This window comes from Ursus americanus, chromosome 24 (assembly GCF_024610735.1).
Source record: "Ursus americanus isolate L20-20 chromosome 24, mUrsAme1.1.p, whole genome shotgun sequence".
Lineage (NCBI taxonomy): Eukaryota > Metazoa > Chordata > Mammalia > Carnivora > Ursidae > Ursus > Ursus americanus.
In genome coordinates, this window is record NC_142150.1 from 9643815 (window position 1) to 9665853 (window position 22039).

The 22039-nt window shown below is 42.1% G+C and overlaps 1 protein-coding gene across 2 annotated transcripts in view; it reads left to right on the forward strand.

The window, feature by feature from the left end:
• NELL1 (neural EGFL like 1) overlaps window positions 1-22039 on the forward strand; it is an 823559-nt gene that overhangs the window by 112495 nt on the left and 689025 nt on the right. For both annotated transcript variants that reach the window (XM_045808610.2, XM_045808609.2), the window contains exon 4: window positions 10203-10373. In XM_045808610.2, coding sequence (XP_045664566.2) covers window positions 10203-10373 — 171 coding nt within the window. The remainder of the gene's footprint in view (window positions 1-10202; window positions 10374-22039) is intronic.

Below are 22039 nucleotides of genomic sequence, written 5' to 3' on the forward strand. Positions count from 1 at the left end.
TGGACTTAAGAAAATGGGCCTTAAGAAAATGGGCCTTTGACTAGTTGTAGTCTGGATTTGTGCTATAAAGGGATATTTTTCTCTTCTGATATTTTGAATGGGAGAATATAAAATTTAAGGATAAAGGATAAAGAGCAAGTTTTCTGTATAAAAAGTCTTGTTACAGTAAGTCAAGAGCAAAGTGTAGAGCAGTGAAGATAGTATACTATCACATGTTAGAAGGGGAAAGAATAAACTAATATTTGCTTTTAGAGCATTAAAAAGCCTCTGGAAAGGAGGATGGTCTTATCCAAAGATCCTAAAACAATTGGATGTCCTTATGCAAAATGACTTTGCACCTTTCACAAAAATTCACTCAAAATGGATCACAAACCTTAAAATGCAAAACACTAAAATTTCTAAAAGAAAACAGGAAAATCCACATGACCTTGGGTTTGGTGATGAGTTCTTTACAGTATCAACTGTATGATCCATTAAAAACAAAACTGATAAGTTGGATTTTACTAAAACAAAACATTGTGCTCTGCAAAAGACACTATTAAGAAAATGAAAACAGTCATATCTGTTAAAGTATTTGTGTACAAAATATACTAAGAACTTGTATAACTCAACAATAAGTCAGCAAACAGCTCAATTTAAAAACGGGCAAGAAGTCTGAACAGGCACCTCAGCAAAGAAGATATATAAAGGACAAGTATATAAAAAGATGCTCAATGTCTCCCCCCCCGCATATCATTACATACTGATTAGAATGGCTAAAATTAATCTGACAACACCAATTGCTGGTGAGAATGTATAACAACAGGAACTCATTCTTTGGTAATTTTACAAAGCTCAGCATAGTCTTACTACGTAATCCAGCAATCACACTCCTAGATTTTTACTCAGTTGTTTTTAAAACTTATTTTCACACAAAAACCTGGATACAAAATTTAAGCTGCTTTGGATGGATGATTTTTGGTAGGTCTATACAGTGGGATACTATTCAGTGATTAAAAAAAAAAAAATCCAAAGACATGAATGAATCTTAAAATGCATATTACTGAATAAAGGAACCCAGTCTGAATAGGCTATATACTGTATGATTCCATTTATATGAAATTCTGGAAGAGACAAAAATAGAAGGGTTATACAGATGAATGACTTCAAGGGGTTTGAGGGTTAAATAGGTGAAAACCAGGATTTTTTTTTTCAAGCAGTGGAACTATGGTGTGTGACACTATCATGGTGAATATGGGACACTCTGCATTTGTCAAAACCCATAGGAATTTCTTTCTTTTTTTTTTTTTTAAAGATTTTTAAATTTATTTATGTGACAGACAGCCAGCAAGAGAGGGAACACAGCAGGGGAGTGGGAGAGGAAGAAGCAGGCTCCCAGCAGAGGAGCCTGACGTGGGACTCGATCCCAGAACGCCGGGATCACGCCCCGAGCCAAAGGCAGACGCCCAACGACTGCGCCACCTAGGCGCCCCCCCCCGTAGGAATTTCTAACACAAAGAGTGAACCTTAATGTATGCATATTGTAACAAAAAAAAAAAAATTGGGAGATTGAGGGTGGAATGTGGAAAGTGACGGAGCAGTCTAACTGTGTAACAAATAGGTAGAACAGCCTCAATGAAAAGGGGTTGGAGAAATTGCTGACCTGAGTAACTTCAGAAACAAGTGGTGTCAGTAAGACTAAAGGCAAAAGGAACATAGATGTTTTGTTCTAGTCAATAGTTGTTTACATGAGGATACAGGTTAACAGTTCTAAAATTACTGTCTATGTATGATGGAAGTGAGTAATAGAGGGTAGATTGGTGGGAGGTTATGGATAAGTATGGGGCAAAGGCTAGAATAATCCATATGGTAACAGATGAGAGTTTAAGGCATCAGTATAAACTTAATTTACATGTAGATACATACACATACGTGTGTGTGTGTGCGCACGCGTGCACGCTGGTTATTATACCACATACACATCTTAGTTCTATCAGCTAAGAGGGCCTCGAAGCAATGATACCCCAGTAGCAATGAGCCCACCAAGCACCCAGATCTTGGTTTCTAATATCATTTTCTCATAACAGCTGGGTTTCTTTGGAGAAATGGCTGATTTAAGACCGAGTCAGGAAACCCATGAGACCAGCCTTGAACCTCTTGTACCATAATTGAAGGAGGTGCTGCAATGAAAACATAACTCACAAATGATGGAAGTATGTGAAAGGGATAGAGGAGCCAACTGATAAAACTTCCAGTGGTCAAGCTGGAAAACTTTGGGCAAGCAAATAAACTGATACTGGATGGTAACCCAAAGAATTAAACAACCCGGAGCATATAGAGTGTTAGGTAAAAGACTGAGTAAAGAAATAACTGTAGAGAGTAGACAAATCTTCCACACCGTAGAACTCCAGATAATTTTGATACTCTGCCTTTGAGGAGGTGGGGCAGTCCCCAGTAGGTGAGTGTGGGCTGCATAGACTTCCTCCCGAAGAGGACAGTGTGGAGACGGAGGAGTAACTTCAGAGAAGAAACGTGACAGACGCTACCTAAACCGGGTAGATTAACACCAAGATTAATATCAAAACTAGTAAGTCGTGTTGATAGTATGTATTTTAGAAAAGTCATGAGAATTACACTTCCTTACCCAAACCCACAACTCAAGTCTATACGTAAGACAGCATCAGACAGATTCTAACTGGGGGAATGCTGTAAAATTCCTCGTTAGTTATTTCCAGTTTTCAAGGTCCTAAAGTCTGAACTGTCACCACTATAAGGTGTCTAATGAGACCTGTTGATTGAATCTAATGTAGTCTCCTGAATGGGATTGTGGAACAGAAGGAGAATATTACGTGAAAACTAAAGTAATCTGACTGAAGTACTGCTTTTGGATAACGCTTTATCCGTAGTGGTTCATTAATTGTGATAAATGTACCATATAGATGTAAGATATTAACAGGAGGAAACTGGATAATGGGGTATATGAGAACTCCCTGTTCTTTATTTGCAATTTGAAACTCTTCTCTAAAAATTAAAAAGAAACTTTGGAAGGATACACATGAAACTGATAAAAAGAGTTGCCTGGGAGAGACATTGGGTACTTTTTTACTAAGTACCTTAAAGATAAATTTTTTTGAACCATGGAAGTAAAAAATTCAAAATAAAAATTTAAACTTAAAACATCAAGACCTCACCTTTTTTTGAGTGTATTCCTTTAAGTCTTTAAGAAAACTTAGAAATATAGAAAGTGCTATAAAAACGGCCAGAGTTACAACTACTATTATTTTGGTTCCTTTTTCCTAGACCTCGATATTTAAAAACCTCTTAATTTTGGGTTCTTGGAGACAAGGAGCTCTACTTAGGCTTCAGGTAAGAGGGACTTGTGTGATTCTAGCTCCTTGTCTTGGGCTTGTTTATTTAATACTTGAACTGTATTTGAAGGCCTCTGTAGTCAAAAACTAGCCTTCCATTCTTCCCTATGTGAACTAGCTCATTGGTTGCTCTTATCTTTGAATTTTTTCTAATTGGGAAAGGGAATTTCCTAACTTCCCAAGGTTCCATGTCTTTTCTCCTGACTCTCTGTATGTGGGAAAGGGAGAAGCCGGCCCTTAGTTCAGTAAGCACAGCGCGGCTATTCCCATGCTTTTAGACTGCAGTGGAACTGTTTTGAGTAGGTATGAAGAATTTTATTTTCAAATTTCATTTAACAGTGAATGTTTTATTTTCAATTACAGGCAATTTGTAATTACTGTCACTGTTAATCTCTTGCTAGATGTTTGCTAAGAGGGTTGAGTACAGAACTAAATGGTAAGTTTATAACTGCAAATGAGATCACCAGGCCAGGTCTAAACAAGGGAAAGGGAAAGACAGAGGAACGCTTCCTGAGAAAGGCAGGATGCGTGCACCCTTCCAGCAGCCTCACATTTCTGAGACTGTAGATTTCCATGCATGCAGAAACAAATCAGGGAAATCCTAATCACTAGTGGACACTAGGCACTGGGTAGGGAACTTGCAAACATGGTATCACATTATTTTCCTGAAAAGAAACCTGTGAAGTAGATACTCTCTTCTTGTAGGTGAGGTTTAGGGAAATGGTGTGTCTTGTCCGTATTTACCCAGGGGATTCCATGCCTGAGGCAAGGATTGAACACGTGTCGGCTGGACTCTGAAGGCCCTTGTATAGTAGGCATATGGTTTCTGCTGTTTCTACTACTCCATGTTGCTCTGAGTGGAGGAAATAGAATTTGGGAGCAATGGAAATTCGTTCAGGTAAATTAGGTTTTTTCTTTTAACTCAGTCAAATAGCTCTGTAGGCTGGAAGAGCACTGGGGCCAGAAGCCATAAAAGATAACTGATTTATAAATGGACCAGTGAGGTGACCACTTCAGTTGAGTAAGCATGAAGCTTGAGGTTAACATACTAGGACCTGATACAAGAGAAATAATGGATTACTGAGGAAGATAATAGCATATTCTTTTGCTATTTCTTTAGCTTCTGAGAAGCATGCATTTTAAGAGATGGTGATTTATTGATACTGCCTTGCATTTTTTGGGCAGAATTCCATTTTTGATGGAAGAAAATGCATAGTCTGTAGGGCTGTAAGCAGAAAATAGGCACAATGAAATTTGGTCATCTGGCCAAGGACCCTGGGCATTTAATAGGACGTACCTAAATTATAGTTTGAATTTTTAAAGGCATAAACCAGTATGCATGAAGTTAGTGTTCCAAAGTCTATTGATGTGTAACAAACTGTCTCTAAACTTAATATGTTTGCGGATTCCATGGGTCAGGAATTTGGACAGAATCCAGAGGGATGGCTTGTCTCTATTCTGCAGTGTAAGTAGCTTCAGCTGGGAAGAGTGGACAGCTGGGGAAACCATCTGGAGGTGCTTCCATTTATACATCTGGTGTTTATACTGGTGTTGGCCTGGATCCCAGATGGGGTTCCAACCAGAGCGCTTACGTGTGGCCTTCCCAGTGTTGTTTGGGCTTCCTTACAACATGGCAGCCTCAGGTAGTTAGACCTCTTCCACAGTGGGTCAGGGCTTTAGGCTCAAGTGTTCTGACAACAAGATAGAAACCACATGAGGTTTTATGAACCAGCCTTGGAAGTGACCAAGCATTACTTTTACCCTTAAAGCACTTGCAAACCCACCCAGATCGAGGGGAGAGGACATACATCCAAACCTTTCAGTTGGAGGAATATCAATATACATTGGAGCATATGTGATACGGGAGATAACATTATTAGTGTTTTGGGAAAATACCATTTGCAAAACGATACTGGACCATGCAATGGAGGTTGTCCTACACACGATGAGAGAGGACTATATTTTTGTCCCCTGCTATTTCTAATTTTAGCTTAACAGTAGCCTTAACACCATGGGTACTTCTCAGAGTATTAGATGAATTACAGAAATCTAGACATAAGCTGAACCTGAAGACTACTTAGTTCAGCAGTTTCAGACGATCTTTGGAGGTGCATCTCTTTTATCTAAATGTAATCTTACGGGAAATTCCAAATTATACAACAGAGAGTGAAGCTTCTCTGGTGCATAATCCTTTCCTTGTGCCTTAGACCCTAAAGCTCTTCCAAGGAATGTTGGGATGTTATGGATCACATTTGATCATTTAACAGATAGGAGAAACTGAACTACAGAGGGGACAGGGATATTTTTGCCGAAGATATCATAGTTTGAAGCAGGTGTAAGTTTGAAATCAAGTCTTGGTATCCTTGGGCCAGTGTTCTTTGCAATATTACTTAAAATTATGCTATTGCCTCCCCCCCCCCCAAAAAAAAAATCATGTAGTCCTTGAGACCCCTGGCCTGAATTTGGACACGGTATACCTTTCTCATGTTTTTGGCAGCTTCTCTTCGTTATCCCAGCAGTAGGCAAAGGGCCAGAAGACGGAAGTGAGATTCTGTACGAACACCTGTAGCATTTTTAAAAAATGGTGATAACTTTCTCATGGCAGGAGGAATGGGGCTTGTGCTTCAGTCTGCAGGGATGTTCTTTGCCAGGATGGGGCATCTTGGGAACTAAGGCTGGGCGGGAGCTGATTCTACCTGAATTCTCTTGCCTTCTGACCTTGATAGGATCATACCATTGTACCTGGAGAGGGATAGAATGTGGTGAATAGAACATGATTCTGGAACTAAGTAGACCTGGATTTGAATCTTAGGAGTTGAGTTACATGACTTTGGGCAAGGCACTTTATCAATTTTGAGCCTCTGTTTTTACCTTAAAATGTGAACTTAATAACTACTATTTAAGGTTGTTGGCAAAATGAGAGGTAGTAATATATTCTTGCATAGTAGAAAGTAATGGGGTGTTGCCATTGAGAGCATCCACTTTAATGTGTACCGGACTGGGGTTCAAGTCCTAGTTTTGCCAGTTACAGCTGTATGAACTTCAAATCTTAAATTTCTTTTGTCTAATAAACTAAGAAATGGATCCCTTAGTATAAGTTTTAGGGAAAAGGACAAAAAGTCCAATGAAAATAACTTGGCTGATCTTGATCTAACTATATTAATTGGAATTATTCCTGAATTTTTTTCCTCAACATAGCATGAAATTCATGTAGTCTTGTAGAACTTCAAAGTAACTTTGTTCATAGTACTTAGTGGTGGGCTTTGGAGAATTATTCATGCTGATGATGAGATAGGGTCTCCCTAGCACTTGAGCAAGGGGGTAAGTTAAAAAAAAACCTAGCTGTATAAATACAGGGTGGGAAAGATCACCTTCATGACATTTTGTGTGAAACGGTTTGCATTGTTGGATGATGGGAAGGAAGGTCCTTGCAAGCATTAGGACACACTCATGGTTCTGCACAGCCCTGATAGTGTCTGTGTTGCTGGGTGCTATGTTGAAGAGGGAAACCGATTCATTTTACTACAGCTAGAGCATGGTGACCCACATGGGGAAGGATCTGGAAGGAGGAGTAAGGCAGAGAATCCATGTCCAGGAGGGCCTTTGTGGTCTAGGTGGTGTACCAGGGTATAAGGAAGATGCTAGGCATGTTCGGTCTGAAAAGGAGAACTGTGTAGTGAAGGTCCTTGCTGTTTTCCGCTATTTGCAGGATGAACAGACTTCTCTGGGGGCCACAGCAGTTCATTAGCTGAGTACTTGAGTGAGGCCCAAGGCTAAGGGGAGAAGTGCTGTTTACCAGTCTGGCTGGTGATTTTATCATTCGTATAATTGGTCTTTCCCCAAATCCACAGAAGACCTCTAAGCCCTTGAGGCCTGAAAGAAGCAGACTGGTCCGGGGCAGAGAGCTTACTAGACTCGACTCTACTGATCACCTCCGGGGCACTCCTCCCCCCTGACAGCATAGAAGGGCTCTTACTTGCCCATAGCATCAAATTGCTGCTTTCTTCACCAGATCCAGCTGGCCAGGAAGTAAAGCAGCACCTGGTACACTCCACTGTGGTACTGCTTAAACTTGAATGGGCACGTGAATCCTCTGGGGGTCATACTAAAATGGAGATTCTGACTCCCCTAGGCCCTGGTGGGGGCCCCACAGTCTGAATTTCCACAGGTGGTGATGCTGGTGTGCGGACTGTACTTTGAATAGCAAGGCTCTACTGCACATCATGAGTCATTCCTCCGGCCAAATATCATCAGGCCAAAGGACCACCTCCAAGCTTTGAGGATTAAGCCTCACACCTCTGTTAGCAGAGGCTGCTGTCTGGAAATACTGCCTTCTTCCTGTCCCAGCACCCGTGAAACCATCTTACCCAGATAGAACTGAGCCCTGCAGTGTCCTTGTCACGTTTAGGACCATTTCAGCAGTTACTTGATGTGTTTAAAACAAACAAAACCCCAAACACCCCATTTCGACTTCATCTAAGTTTGGAATACAGCACTTCCTGCATGTGTGCACGATGCTGTCAGAAACGTCCCCCTAAGACACAAGTATCTATTTTGCCGAACAATAGTGCAGATTTCTTCTCTTGGAGCTGAGGTTTGAGGCTACCCTGAGTAACAGCTCGCTCCAGTGCTTGGTACAGTAATCTTTACAAGGTATGCTTATCACGAGCCCTTGCTCAATGAAGCCATAACCCCAGGAGCAATGATTGAACCTGGTTAAATATATCTGCTTCCCGTTTTTTTTTTTAAAATTCTATCAGGTGAGCTATAGGAGCCCTTCTGTCTTTCACATTCTTTGTAAGGTCCTGTCCCTTCCCGAAGCAGTAGCTTATTGGTCAAAATGAAGGTCAAAATGAAGTAATTGAGAGATTTCTAATGATCTTGGTGAGGTCTTTTACACAAAACCATGCTGCTTTTCTTTTCTTTTCTTTTTTTTTCTCTCAAACTGTGTGGTCTTGGGTAAGGTACTTAATATCCCTGATCACCAGTGAATTCTGTAAAACAGGGATAAAAATATCTACCTTGAAGAAATTAAATGAGATGACATTTATAAAAGCAGTGGGTCCATTCCCAGCATGTGAATGACAGCTTCCTTTGTCTTCCGTGTGTTTCTGACTTTTTTGTATGAGGGCCACATTCTATTTCCTTTGCTGCTAGTCTCAAAGAATCTTGAGAGCAGGATCTATATTTTAAATCCTTTTTTAGCCCTTTACTATGTGTTCAGTAACAAAATGTTGAATAAATTAATGAATGACCAGATAATCTCTAAGGTCTTTCTGACCTTTTAAATTCTCAGATTTTGATTCTTTCAATGTTCTAGCTGCTTAGAAGCAATTCGGAGAATTTCCTTAAAATGAATGTCTTCATGTTAAGGGATTTTCTTTTCTGCAGTCCTATAAAAAATGTATTATATTATTACTAGTAAGTGTGTATTTGAGCCCGGGATCTGGCTGTAATAGTATAAGTAACCTCCTTGGTTTATGACCTTGGGCCTGATTCTGTGTAGTGTGAGGTAGGTAGGTCAGAGTCCGGTCTTCCCCAGCACTGCTGTCTTGGGAGGATCCTTGTGAAAGATAAGCAGGAAATATGCATTTGTTCTTGGTCATGTGACTTGGGAGTCCTGCATAATAGAGGCTGAGTTTCATGATCTATTCATTTTGGTGCTTGTAGAAGATGCTTTTTGTGTTTTAGATTAAATTACCGTCTGGTCAGTGGGTTTAGGCCAACTCAGCTGATTAGAAGAGAAACACGAAGTTCTTTCAAATCTAGGGATGGAACCTGGCTCCCTACACAGGCAGGTCGTTGAGTTGTCTGTACAAATGAATTGCTTGGAAACAGTGCCAGTTGAGGCCATCTTTACTAGTTGGTCGTTGTGCCTCTGAGATCGACAGCAAGCTGGTAGAAAACGCATGGCCTGTCAAATTTAGACCTGAGTTTAAATTATGGCTTGGGTAGATTAATTCCAGAATCTCAGTTTTTTAACATTTTAAGAAGGGATAATATCAGCCTTCTAGGTTTGTAGGGGTGATAAGTTAGGTAGTATGTTAAATGCTTAGTGCGATGCCTGGCAGTGAGATTAGGCCTGATTTAATGACAGCAATGCTGCATTTCAGAAGAGGCTTCGACTAAATGGTCTGCCACTCAAAGTATCAGCCCTGGAGCAGGCCTGAGGAGTGTCCCAAACTTCTGCATTTTATGACGAAAGTGCAGACTGCAGTGGTGGTGCTGAGTTTTTCATGGATCTGGAAAATGTACTGACAATCTGGGGGAAGAAAAGACTCCTTGCATGTTTCATGACATGGTAATTTGAAATACTGGTCCCTATGTGAGTAGCTTCAGCCATTCCTCTCCTACTCCTTATCTAGGAATTGTTGTCCACTTAAAGGTTTTTGTCCAGGGAGGAATGTGTTTAGTAAAGTTATCTCGATTTATTTCAGTCCCTGATAATCCAACATGATTTCTGTTGTCCTTTAATTCTTGAAAAAGTAAGTATGACAGTAATAAAAATAAACATCAAGTCCATTCCACATGAATAGCCTTTTTTAGACAATAGAGAGTTCTGAACTGTACTTTAAGTATTAGAAGAGACCTGGTACCAAGCCTCGCTGATTAGCTTGTGGCCGATCTCTTCACAGTGGATCAATCAGTATCCATGTCAGAGGCTCAAGGTGTCACGGTGAGGTTCTCCAACAATAGGTGAATTAGATTCCATGCAGTACAATTGGTTTTTGGTTAGTAGGTCTTTGTGTCTTGTGTAGCTAATTGTAGATTCCGAGAAAGGTGGTGGAGAAGTAGTGAGGATTGATGACTGTGAGATCCAGAAATAAAACCAAGTTTTTGTTCCTTTACATGCAGCTATTTTGAACTGGCGAGCAGTGGTCTGAGGGATGAGATCCGATACCACTATATGCATAAAGGGAAGCCCAGGACCGAGGCTCTTCCGTACCGGCTGGCAGATGGACAGTGGCATAAGCTCGCGTTGTCTGTTAGTGCCTCTCATCTCCTGCTCCATGTCGACTGCAACAGGTAGGTCTGTGCTTCTGTTCTTTTGTGATTCTGTCCTTGAAATTGAGCAGTGGGAAGGGGAAAAATATCAACCCCCTTCAGGCCTTACTGGGAAATAAAAACCAAGGGACCCTAATTGTGATTTAACCTACCAAATGGGCCATTAGATGTGCTGAAATGACCAACCGTAATATGCTAAGAAAACAGTTCATTAAGATGAAACAGTATCCTGTGATTAGGAACAAACGTACAAAAGGTTGATTACAGATTGGGGAATAGTAAGTACACCTCCGCGGACTCCAGGCACCAGCTGAAATTCCATGGAGCTGTGATCACAGTTAACTGTGATATATTGTTGTTGAGTTCGTTCCACTTGGAAGCGAATGAGCCAGTCTACCTTAGGATGAAGCTGAGAAGCCTGTGCCAGTGAAGCAGCTAATTCTCTTTCACTTCATCAAGCACAGCTTTGCTTAACTATCTTTTCCAAACGGAGGCTTCTTAAAGAGGCTGTGCTTTGAATCTTGGGGAATTAATGCCATCCATTCTCTGCAGAGGAGTGAGCCTTTCAGTTTGCAATGGATGGCAGGACTGTTGGTGAGACCCTCAGGGGTTTCATCGGGCACTGGGAATTGGGGTGGAAAGGAGATCTCGTCCCCCATGTATGTCACTGGAGTCAGGTTTGTTTCGAGCTGAAAAAAGACTCTTGGTCTCCATTGGATCATTGGTGGCTGGACAGCTGGCTAATAGTGGTTGAAGGGAATGTTTTGATCTCTCTAGAATCTACTGAAAATCCTTGTGGGGCGTAACCTTACAGAGAACGTTTTTGCATTGCTAGCCGTGCCCATAGATTGTTGGTTCTTGTTAATGACACTGTCAAAGTTGTTAAAATGATGGTTCAGCCACAGGATTTTGTTCCATTAGGCCCAGGGTAAGGAACCAGTATGCTGGGGACAACCTCCTCTCTGGAACTGAGCAGGAGGAAAAGTAATCTAGGGTCAGTGAGCTCCAGACTACAGTTCTGATCAGGAGGTACTCGAATGGGCTTGCAAGTCCAGCTTTGCAGTTTCTTTTGGAAAAGGACCTGGAAGGGCAGGGAACAGAAATTACTGTCTGGCTTAAGGGAACTTCTGCCATCTTGAAATGAGTCCTGGTCCATTTTCATTTATTTAAGATGCTTTCTGGACTTGGGAAGAATTGTTACTTCAACCAGATTATAATTGTGTCTGGGCAGAGTTTCCCTAGAACCACTGGCTCCTTTTCATCCCATTGCCTGTCCTAACATGGGTAGCCTGGAGAAAACTGGCCCTCAGCTGCCACCCTCCTTTCCACCTTCAAGATCTCAATGCCTCCTTGAGTTTTCTAGAATTCCAGTCCAGGTATCATTCTTCTTGTTGCCCTGCTCCCATCTGTGTGTTTCCCCAAATGGGAGAACAGAAAGGTCCTGCATGTCCTATGGCACAGGTCAGAAGGGGGCCTCACAGCTCTGGTTTAGTAATTCCCACCTGAGAAGTCTGGGGGACACTGCTGGTTTCTTGCTATGCAGTTTTTTGCTTCCTCCTTCCAAAAGTTTTATCTTCTTTTTTTCTAATAATCTCTCTGGAGAAGGAAAAAGAGGAAAGGAGATACATCTTTGCTAATGTTTCATACTTCCACAGATTCTCTGTTTCCTATGAAATACTCTTTCCTGACCTCTTCAGCCACTTGCCCGCTCTGAATTTGGGCAAGTTAATTTCTTTGCATCTCTATTTTTAAAATTGTGAACTGGGGTAATACTTATAGATGGGAGTGCGAAATGAGATATTCCATGTAAGGTGCTCTGGGTGGTGCTTAGTTTTTGATGCTCAGTGCAATATTTGTTGTCGATTCTGCAAACTTAGGGTAACTCTTTGTCTCCGAACTTTCTTTCTTTTTTTTTTTTTTTAAGATTTTATGTATTATTTATTCGACAGCGATAGAGACAGCCAGCGAGAGAGGGAACACAAGCAGGGGGAGTGGGAGAGGAAGAAGCAGGCTCATAGTGGAGGAGCCTGATGTGGGGCTCGATCCCGTAACGCCAGGATCACGCCCTGAGCTGAAGGCAGACGTTTAACCGCTGTGCCACCCAGGCGCCCCCCTGTCTCCGAACTTTCATACACTGTATGTCCTTCTTGGCTACCTTGGCCTTTCTACCAGGAAAGTGGATAGATGATGGGAGAGCTGGAGTCCACAATATTTTATAAGGTCAGCCCCATTTATAAAGAATGAGCTGAGGGGGATTCTGAATATCCCTTCATTTCTCTTAAAATTTATCATATTTTAGTTCATGACCTCACATGTCCTTTATATATGATCTTGGAAGGAGAATGTAAAGTTGTTGCCAGTTAAGGATTCATGGGCCCAAACACAAATGAGGTTTTCAGATGGGTCACGGGAAAGAAAGCCCGGAACAACTGGGCCACAGGAGAGGTAAAATTGATTTTTGGTGTAATTCCCAAATCTGATGACACCTAAGAATTACTGAGGAACTTATAAAAAAGATTGGGTCACCAGGCCCCATCTCTGATCTGCTAGATGTGATTTCCTGAGGTTGGAAACTTCTGAGAAGCTTTTTTTTTTTTTTTTTTTAAGATTTTATTTGTGGAGGGGAGAAGAGAGAGAACAAGGAGGGGGAGCAGCAGGCAGAGGGAGAAGCAGGCTCCCTCCTGAGCAAGGGGCCCAACATGGGACTCGATCCCAGACCCCTGGGATCATCACCTGAGCTGAAGGCAGATGCTTAACCAACTGAGCCACCCAGGCATCCCTGAGAAGCTGTATTTTTTACAAGCTCTCCATGTAGTTCTTACGCAGGTGGTCTAGCCTTGGTATATGGAATGGTATTTCAAAACCACTGGTTTAGGTGGAAGTGGGGGGGAGCTGGAGAAGAGGCTAGGCTGCAACGAAAAATGAGGGACCTGGGAAAGCCAAGTACCTGCAGCAGAGCCCCCGGGAAAGAGGAAGAAAAGATTAAGGAAAGAGAGGGTAGAAGCCGCCTTCACCAGTTTCTTCCTAGCAGCACTAGCTGATCCTTGGGTGGTGGAGACGCTGGTCCATTTATCAAGATGCTGGTCTACTACTTATATAGGCCAGTCTCCCAGAGAGTGAATGTCACAAAGGCTGATGTTTACTCTTGAAGCTATGCATTTTGTACTCCTGAGATTCTTTTTTATGGCTTTTCCCCTTAGGGTACACTTTTTTTCTCAAACTGTCACCCACTAGAGTTCTGCTGGCCAGCTGATAAACGATGATGTGATAATATTGAGTGTTGACTTGTGCTAGGCACAGTGCCAGGCATTTTATATGGAGTAATTCACCCCATACTCTTGTTATGTTCTTGCTTTGAAATGATGGAGCTGAGATTACGTTATATGTCTGCCATCCTGTTTCTAGGAAGTGGCTGTACTAGGATTTGAACTCAGATCTGATTCAGGAGTGTTCTAAGTGCTAGGCTGTTCAGTCCACCAGTGGGGGACCATGGCACTGGACTTGTAAGCTGAGGGAAGGCCAGAGCCTGATTCAGTGTGAGCAGTTTGCTTCTAAGACGTGCAGGAGGAAAATACTAGATTACTGATCATTGGAGTTGCTTGGTAAGATATGGAATCTTACTTATGAAACTGAATGCGTTAGCATGGGGGAGGGGACATACAGTTATTGAGCATCTACTAGAGGCCTTAGGATAGTCACGTGGGGACAATTTTATTAAACCTATTTTACAGATTTGGAATTAGAAAGCCTCAAAGATCAATAACTTAGTCTCAATCATGTGTAATAAACATGCAGCCAAAACTTTGAACCGAGATCTGACTCCTCAGCCGTAGTCTTTCTGTCCCTGCGCATTACCTCTAAAGTGTTCATGACCTGTACTTTCCAGGACATAGTCACAGGCACACGAGGGAGTCTTCCCAGGGGTGAAATGCTACAGAAGTTTCTGGAACCATAAAAACATTTGCAATAGGAAGATTTCCTGGGCAATTCCATTGCTCTGAGGAACTGGTATGTGGTGAGATTTTCCACCTCTTTGAGAATTGAGAAACAGTCTTTTCAGACCTAATTACACTAATTGTCACAAGAAAAGTGACCGCTATTTTAGTTGGTCGTTTTACACTTTCTGCTTGCTATGGAGACTAACACTTTTCTTCCTGCTTTAGCTGTTTAGCTGGGCCTAGTTTTGGAAGTTCCCAAAGTGTGGGTAGCAGATTACCTCAAGCTGGAAACAGAAAAGGAACCATTCAGTTGGGTGGCTAGCCTTGATTATCTCCATTGCCCTGGGTTTTTCTCCAGCTGCCTTTATATTCGTGGTTCCCAGCAAAGACCAGAATGAGGCCTGCACTAACCTTCCTCAGATTTGCTTATTCCATTCTCTGCTCACCCTGTGGCCTGTTCCCATTACTCAGAGCCCAGAATCCACTGACACCCGGGATTTGGTGCATACGTGTTCTGTTTACCACAAAAGATTTTCTTTCCTCCCCTTTGTTTGGTAACTTTTACCTTTCAATCAACTCCTCGCATTAATGTATTGGACACTCTCTCTGCCAGGCCGTGGAGGATGCAGAGAAATAAGTCCTTGCCATCAGGAAGTTTGTGGCTTATTCACTCAGTCACTTTTAATTCTGAAACAACCAGGGCCCCCATCGTGGTTGGCTCTGGTCCCCAGATAGCAGAGAAAGCATGCACTTGGACTGAAGCCCTGTTAGTAGACTGAGATGATAGCTCGTGATAGCAGCTGAGCAATGGAGAGAACTGAAGATGGTCGCTCCCAGCACCTTGATCTGGAAGTGACTGGAGCACATCTTCTCAATAGCTAAGGGACAGACTCAGAAGTATTTATCGTTCAAATGGCATATTCATCTACCCTTTGGCCAGCACTTTGTGCCATATGCAGGTGTCCCTACTCTAAGCCAACCTCCTGTTGCCTCACTGCTGGAAGAAGTCTCTTACACACATAGTGCAGCAGAGCTCTGAACCCTGACCTCATTTGTTCAGACTTGTACAAATGTGCACACACATGTGCAGCTTGTCACCTCTGACAGGAAGTTAATGGTGACAGTCTAGATAACAGACTTACATTTTACTTTTAACACATGCTGTTTGTTTACTGCGGAGCACGTGGAATTTTTGCCTACAACTGATTTTTGAGGAGCATGCAGAATTAGAAAAACACTTACTATAAAACACTGAACAAGATAGTAATTCAACATTTTCGTCTAATATTTCAGAGTAACTTCAGGATATGAGCATCTGTTTCTCTAGGTTTTTGTTTTTTTCCCCAAAATGAAATATGTTGATAAGGCATTTTCTTCCCAGGGAGCTCCTAAAGTATTTACAAACATCTTATTAAACCTAAATTCCTCAAGGTAGTTAAGCCACATGTATAACATACTACATTGGTTTTTATAAACATTTCCGCTACAGTCAGGAGGGGGAAATTAAGAGATGAGTATTATAAAGGCCACAGCTTCCAAAAGATCCTTGCCAAGACCCAGTCTCCTGTTTTCTCGACTGAATAGATGATTCACTTCATGAACGGGAACACACGCACACAACTTAGTGAAATTAAGCTAAAATTGAGAAGCCAGCATAAGCCTCACGTCCAGCTAACCCAGCAGCTCCAGATCTTCTGTCCAGGAAGAGCGGACAAGTGAGCTGGAGAGATAGGATATACCTGTGCGTAAATTTAAGTAACCGTAGAAGGCACTAGTACAAAAAGATTTTGTAAGGCTGTAAGTGATGGATTGCTGGATTCCTGGCAGAGACACTCAAGTTTGGTAGATCACAGGAGGGAGAGCTGGAGATGTGGAATAGCCTCTTACCATCCCAGGTGAAAATGCATTACAATTTCAGCAGCTTTATAGTTTTGTCACTGTGTGATTTGATTCTGTACCGGTCACATGGGAATTCAGCATGGACTGAGGTTCGTCTTGTAAGCATTTCAAAGGCAGTCATAGTGCCGGTGAGAGAGGAATGTCTATGTGTGAGTGGTATCAAGTTGAGGGAAGGCTTGCAGGGAGGGCCAGAGAAGGAAGTATGAGAGAGGGGAGGGAACGGGAAGGAAGAGCTCTTTTCTGTGGATTAATCTAAACTGAAATGAATGCTGAATCTTTGTCTTGGTTTTGCCATTTATAAAATGAGATTTACATACATTATGCAGGAGTGTGAAATCAGGCCATTTGTGGCTTACATTCTTTGAAGAGTCTTAGCTTGTTCATTCACTCATTTGCCGGGAACCATGCTTGCATCTGTAAAATGGAAATAATAGTGACTCTTCTAACATAGGGTTGTTGTAGGAATGTAGCAAGAGAGGGTGTGCAAAATCTTGATAATTTCAAGTTGCTTTATACAGCATCATGAAGTACTATAGACTTATGCTATCAGAAAAAGATGTTAAAGTACATTGGAAAGGAGTTCAATATAGTGAGATTTTCATCTTTATACAAACAGTATATTTCCTCATTTATACAAAGAGTAACTCATGTCCCATGGATGAGGACGTAGTGTGTAATGTGGGTCTGTGGTGCAACGTAGGCTTTGAGGACAATCGGGTCCTCGAAGTTACTCTGATTGCCAAATTTTAGGTAACATTCTCCAATAATTTTGGTTCCATGGTTGGTAGCACAGCACAAAGGTACTTTTTTTTTTTTTTTAAAGATTTTATTTATTTATTTGACAGAGACAGCCAGCGAGAGAGGGAACAGAAGCAGGGGGAGTGGGAGAGGAAGAAGCAGGCTCCCAGCGGAGCAGGGAGCCCGATGCGGGGCTCAATCCCAGGATGCTGGGATCATGACCTGTGCCGAAGGCAGGCGCCCAAAGATTGAGCCACTCAGGTGCCCCAAAGGTAAAGGTACATGGTTTTTATACCAGTGGAGTCCCTTTTAAAAAATATGTAATTGCAGCATCTCTTTAAAAACGGGTAAATATGATGAATAGGGAAGAAAACCTTCTCTCCATTGTGGTAAGGTCTTTTGTTGATCCTAGCAGGGCCTTGAGAAAGCTGTTTGGTGTCTTTCCCTTTTTATTCGTGTGAGAGGGGAGGTGCAGACATTTACTTCCTCCTCCCTGTCTCAGAAGCCAAAATTATCACAGCTTTTATGAGGAGATACACAACCTGGTGAAGTTTTAGTGAGGAAACTCACCTGTTATAATTTCCTAAACAAAATAATTTTTGCTTTTCTACTTGGAAAATCTGGCTTTTTAGCACAAGAATGTTCTGGACTGCAAACTGGAGCTGAAAGAGATTGTTAAATTCATAGGGCCTTGAGGAATTTGTGTACTGTCTCTGGGCCTTTGCTCTCTAGGTACAGTAAGGGGCTATCGGACCAGGTGATTTTTAGGTTTCCTTTTTTTTTTCAAATAATTTTTATTTTGTTATATTAGTCACCATACAGTACATCCCCAGTTTTTAGGTTTCCTTCTAACTCTGACCTTCTGGGCATGTCTCTGATTTACTTAGTACATGCTTTTCTTTTCTCAATCTTCAGGACCCTGGAGAGCAACCCAGCCGCCTTCTCTTCACAGGGCCCTTTCTGTAGTATAGATTAGCAGAGGGTTTGCAATGACCTGAATTGATACATGGGTTGACCTTACAGCATGCTGCTGGTGAGCAAAGACTAGTAACCGTAAATGCCCAATCTTTCTTTCTCACTTGTCTCTCCTCTTGCTGGAGTAGGTGCTGCATATGCATTATTAGGTACTAAGGGATGTTGGCTTCTTGTTCTCTCTCATCTTGTGCTTTTTATTTCTTTGAGGGTTCTGCCCCAGGCATGTGACAATGGACAGCCTTTTGGGAGTGCTGGCTGACCTGGCGGTGAGGGCCTTGGTAGATCGATGACCTACAAGATAGAACAGTGCACCATAGCCTGCAGATGATGTATAGTTGCGCTGTTGAAAAACATTTCTTCTCAACACTGAAGGAAGGAAAAACCTTTGCTGCCATGCTATAGAGAATTAATGGGCGAGACTGGATCTAAAGATCCAGGTGGCCAATGTTGTAGGTTCTTTGGCAAAGTGGAGAGTAGCTACTTAATTGTTCGGCAGCCTAGACATTAGAGTATTGAATAGCTCATTCTGACTGAGCCTCTCTCATTTCTACCCATGCTGTGTACCCTGTGGCTTATTCATTCCAACCTCGTTAGGTAGGTTCCACATTTGACTTTGCCTTGTCTTTTAATGACATCAGTAGCAGACCTGTTTCTAATTTTGTCTTTTCGAGAACCTTCATCTTTTCCTCTTGTTCCCTAGAGGGCTTAATGAATTGCACTCTGGTGTTTTTAGATTTGTAAATGGAGAAGACTACAAAGGAATACAATATAGTCTATCCTTTATTTGACTTGTTGGCTACCTGAGGCCATGAGTAGATTGACAAGAAGGCACTTTATTGCATGTATGGGATCCAAGATGTATCCGAATAGAGAGGAAAACAGCACTGCATTTTCAACTCTAGTGATTACATCTACATGCCTTCAGATACATCCTGAGTTGTCATTGTATTGCACGGACAGGGGTCTACACCAGGTAAATGGAAGGGGAAATAGGCTGCAAGAGAAATAAATTTGTTCTTGTTGGAAACCTATCCATGCTTGCATCTTTATTGTTACAATTTCATTGTCTCTTTGAAGGAAATGCACAGTTATTTTTTAAAAAGGAAAGCAAGGAGAGAAAAGTCAAACCAGAACAATACATGTGATGGAAGGAATCTTGTCTTTCTAAAGAATACATTTATATATTGTCTCTGTTCCTGTTATGATTCACTTGTTGGAATAGAGCATTGGGGAATAGAAAATGCATGAGCCGTGAGGACTTTTTAATTGGAACAAAAATTCCAAATACCGCATTCGTTTTTTAGTTAGACCAGGGGTACTAATGTGGTCATTGAATAGATTTCCTACACCATTGTAAAGAAATAACGCTTTCTGGAAACTCAAAGTAGCCAGAGTGGTTGGATACAAAGAAACAGATGTATAGTTGTACCTATTTGGTTGCTTTTTTTTTTTTTCCTCTTTTTTTTGGGGGTATGGCAGGGGTGGCAATGTGAGGATGAGGAAGCCATTGTTTGCCCTGCTCTAACCCTAAATTCAGTTGACGTTTGTCCCTCAGCTTGTCCTTCTTAATTTCTTGTATTTATCTCAGCAGAAGTTCCAGAGCCACTAAGCCATCTGGTTGGTTAATGTGTCTGGGCCCTCACTGGAGGGTTTTCCCCAGGCAGTTAGAATAGAAATAGTTCCCCTTGTCTTTAAAAGGCCCGTGTAATGCTGTTGTCGGCCACTCTTCATCAGGAATGTCAGGTTGCATCTTTACTCATTAGAGTCTATTAATCTGAGAGTATCACTTTCCTGGTAACAAATTTCACACACAGGAAGTTCCATGCTTGGAGTTGGGGCCATCAACTGGCTTCTTTGAGACACTCAGCATGCCTGTCTTAACTGGAATGGAATTTTATTTCCGCTGGAGGTAAAGGGCTCCAGGCCGTGACATCCAGGTACGTTCTCAGCATAGCACTTGACTCACTCATTCACTCCGTGCATTTTTGCTAATACCTACTCTCCAGGTCTTATGCTGTCTTTGAAGCACAGGCAAGGAAGGAGCTGGGGAATATAGGATTCCGATTTCTTGAATTGTTTGACCTTTTTTTTTTTTTAAAGATTTTATTTATTCGACAGAGAGAGAGACAGCCAGCGAGAGAGGGAACACAAGCAGGGGGAGTGGGAGAGGAAGAAGCAGGCTCCCAGCAGAGGAGCCTGATGTGGGGCTTGATCCCATAATGCCGGGATCACGCCCTGAGCCGAAGGCAGACGCTTAACCGCTGTGCCACCCAGGCGCCCCGAATTGTTTGACATTTTAGCCTCAGAGGCCCAGCACCATGCTGGGGGAAGCTCAGACTTCTTGCTTAGTCATTAGGGAGTTGAGGTCAGTGTTTTGCATTTCTTTAGAGATGATTCCTCTAATCGCTGGATCTGCACTGTAGCCCTCTGAAGTAGATCCTATTGCATCTTCTAGGGGACTTGGGAGGTGCTGAGAAGGGGCTCATCCAGGAGTATATAGTAAGTCTATGCAGGCTGTAACCAGCATGCAGAGGTCTGTCCTTATTTCTTGAAGGAGCTTATTCTCCACCAATCATTCCATTTTTTCCCTCTTTTTTATTTTTTTTTAACACCCTCATGTGACAAGAGAACACTTGTAACTTCTCACGGAAAAAGTACGATGTATTCCATTTATAAACTGAAGAAAACAAAGGCCAAGTTACATGTGCTACTTTCTTTTTTTTTTTTTTTTTTTTTAAAGATTTTATTTATTTATTCGACATAGATAGAGACAACCAGAGAGAGAGGGAACACGGGGAGTGGGAGAGGAAGAAGCAGGCTCATAGCGGAGGAGCCTGATGTGGGGCTCAATCCCACAACGCCGGGATCACGCCCTGAGCCGAAGGCAGACGCTTAACCGCTGTGCCACCCAGGCGCCCCTACATGTGCTACTTTCTAAGATGGGGATGCTAATCACCTCATGGGGCCATTTCCCTGTGGCATCAAAATCTCCCTGGTTGTGCATTCCGACCACTGTTGGTCTTCAGACTCTCGATGGCTTCTCTCGTATTGTTTTTAGACTCTCCTTCCTTCCTGGAATCTGAATGTTGATAGGCAGGTTCATGGTCTCAGTACCACCGAGAGCATATCGGGTCAGGCCTTCGAATGGCCCGTCATTCTCGTGTGATTCGTATGGCTTTCATGTACCTCCGTGCTGATGTGTAATGGCCAAGGACCTAATCTTAAATCATGACTGACTGCAAATGAACCATTTGGCCATTTCTTCAACTGTGTGAGACATGAATTACAGTAGTCTCCAGTGTTACATGGGTGGTTTTATACTGTTTTAATACAAATTCTGATATTCACCCTTTCAAGGTGATAAACTCTGTGTTCTTTAAGGTGACTTTGCAATCACAAGGCCTCATTAAAACCTACTGGCAGTGAAATAGAGTTGGGGTTGGGGCATCCCCATTAGGAGGACATGGGTCATTATTGCTATTTTTATTGGTATCTAATTAGATACATACTAGAGCCTGCAGGAGCTAATAAGAACGAGGTGCAGGAAGTAGTGAGCCCTTTAAATTCAGAGTAATTTTCACTGGTAACAATTTTTCATAGACATTAGGGCGATACATCAGGACTTCACTTTGCAAACCTGATTACCAACTTCCCTTCCCACCCCAACATGTAGGTAAGTGCATTTAGTGGCCTCCTGTAAGTTTTGGGATTAAGGTCCCAATCCTTCATAGAGTTTTGAAAAATTTTGGTCTGGTCCAAGTTTCCTTCTTCAGTTTCCTCTTGCACTGCTTTTCCTGCTTCTCTGACCTCAAGTTCTTTCAGTTCAGTTCAGAGGAGTTTTTGATCATTTCACTGATGTCTGCTTTTCCCACCGTCCGTAAGCACCCTGAGAACTCACCACTGTATCCCCAATGCATATGGTAAAGCTGTCATTGTAATAGGTAGTCAACAGATACTTGTGAATACCTGAATGAATGAATGAATGAATAAATGGAAGAGTACTGGTTTAGGAGTCTGTATTTGTGGCTTCTGACCTGTGATCATAACCTTCTAGATGGTTCCATTAATTGAGCCTCCTTGTTCTTTGCCTCTGTCTCCTTTCTGGACCGAATGGGCATCATTTCTACCCAGTCTGTA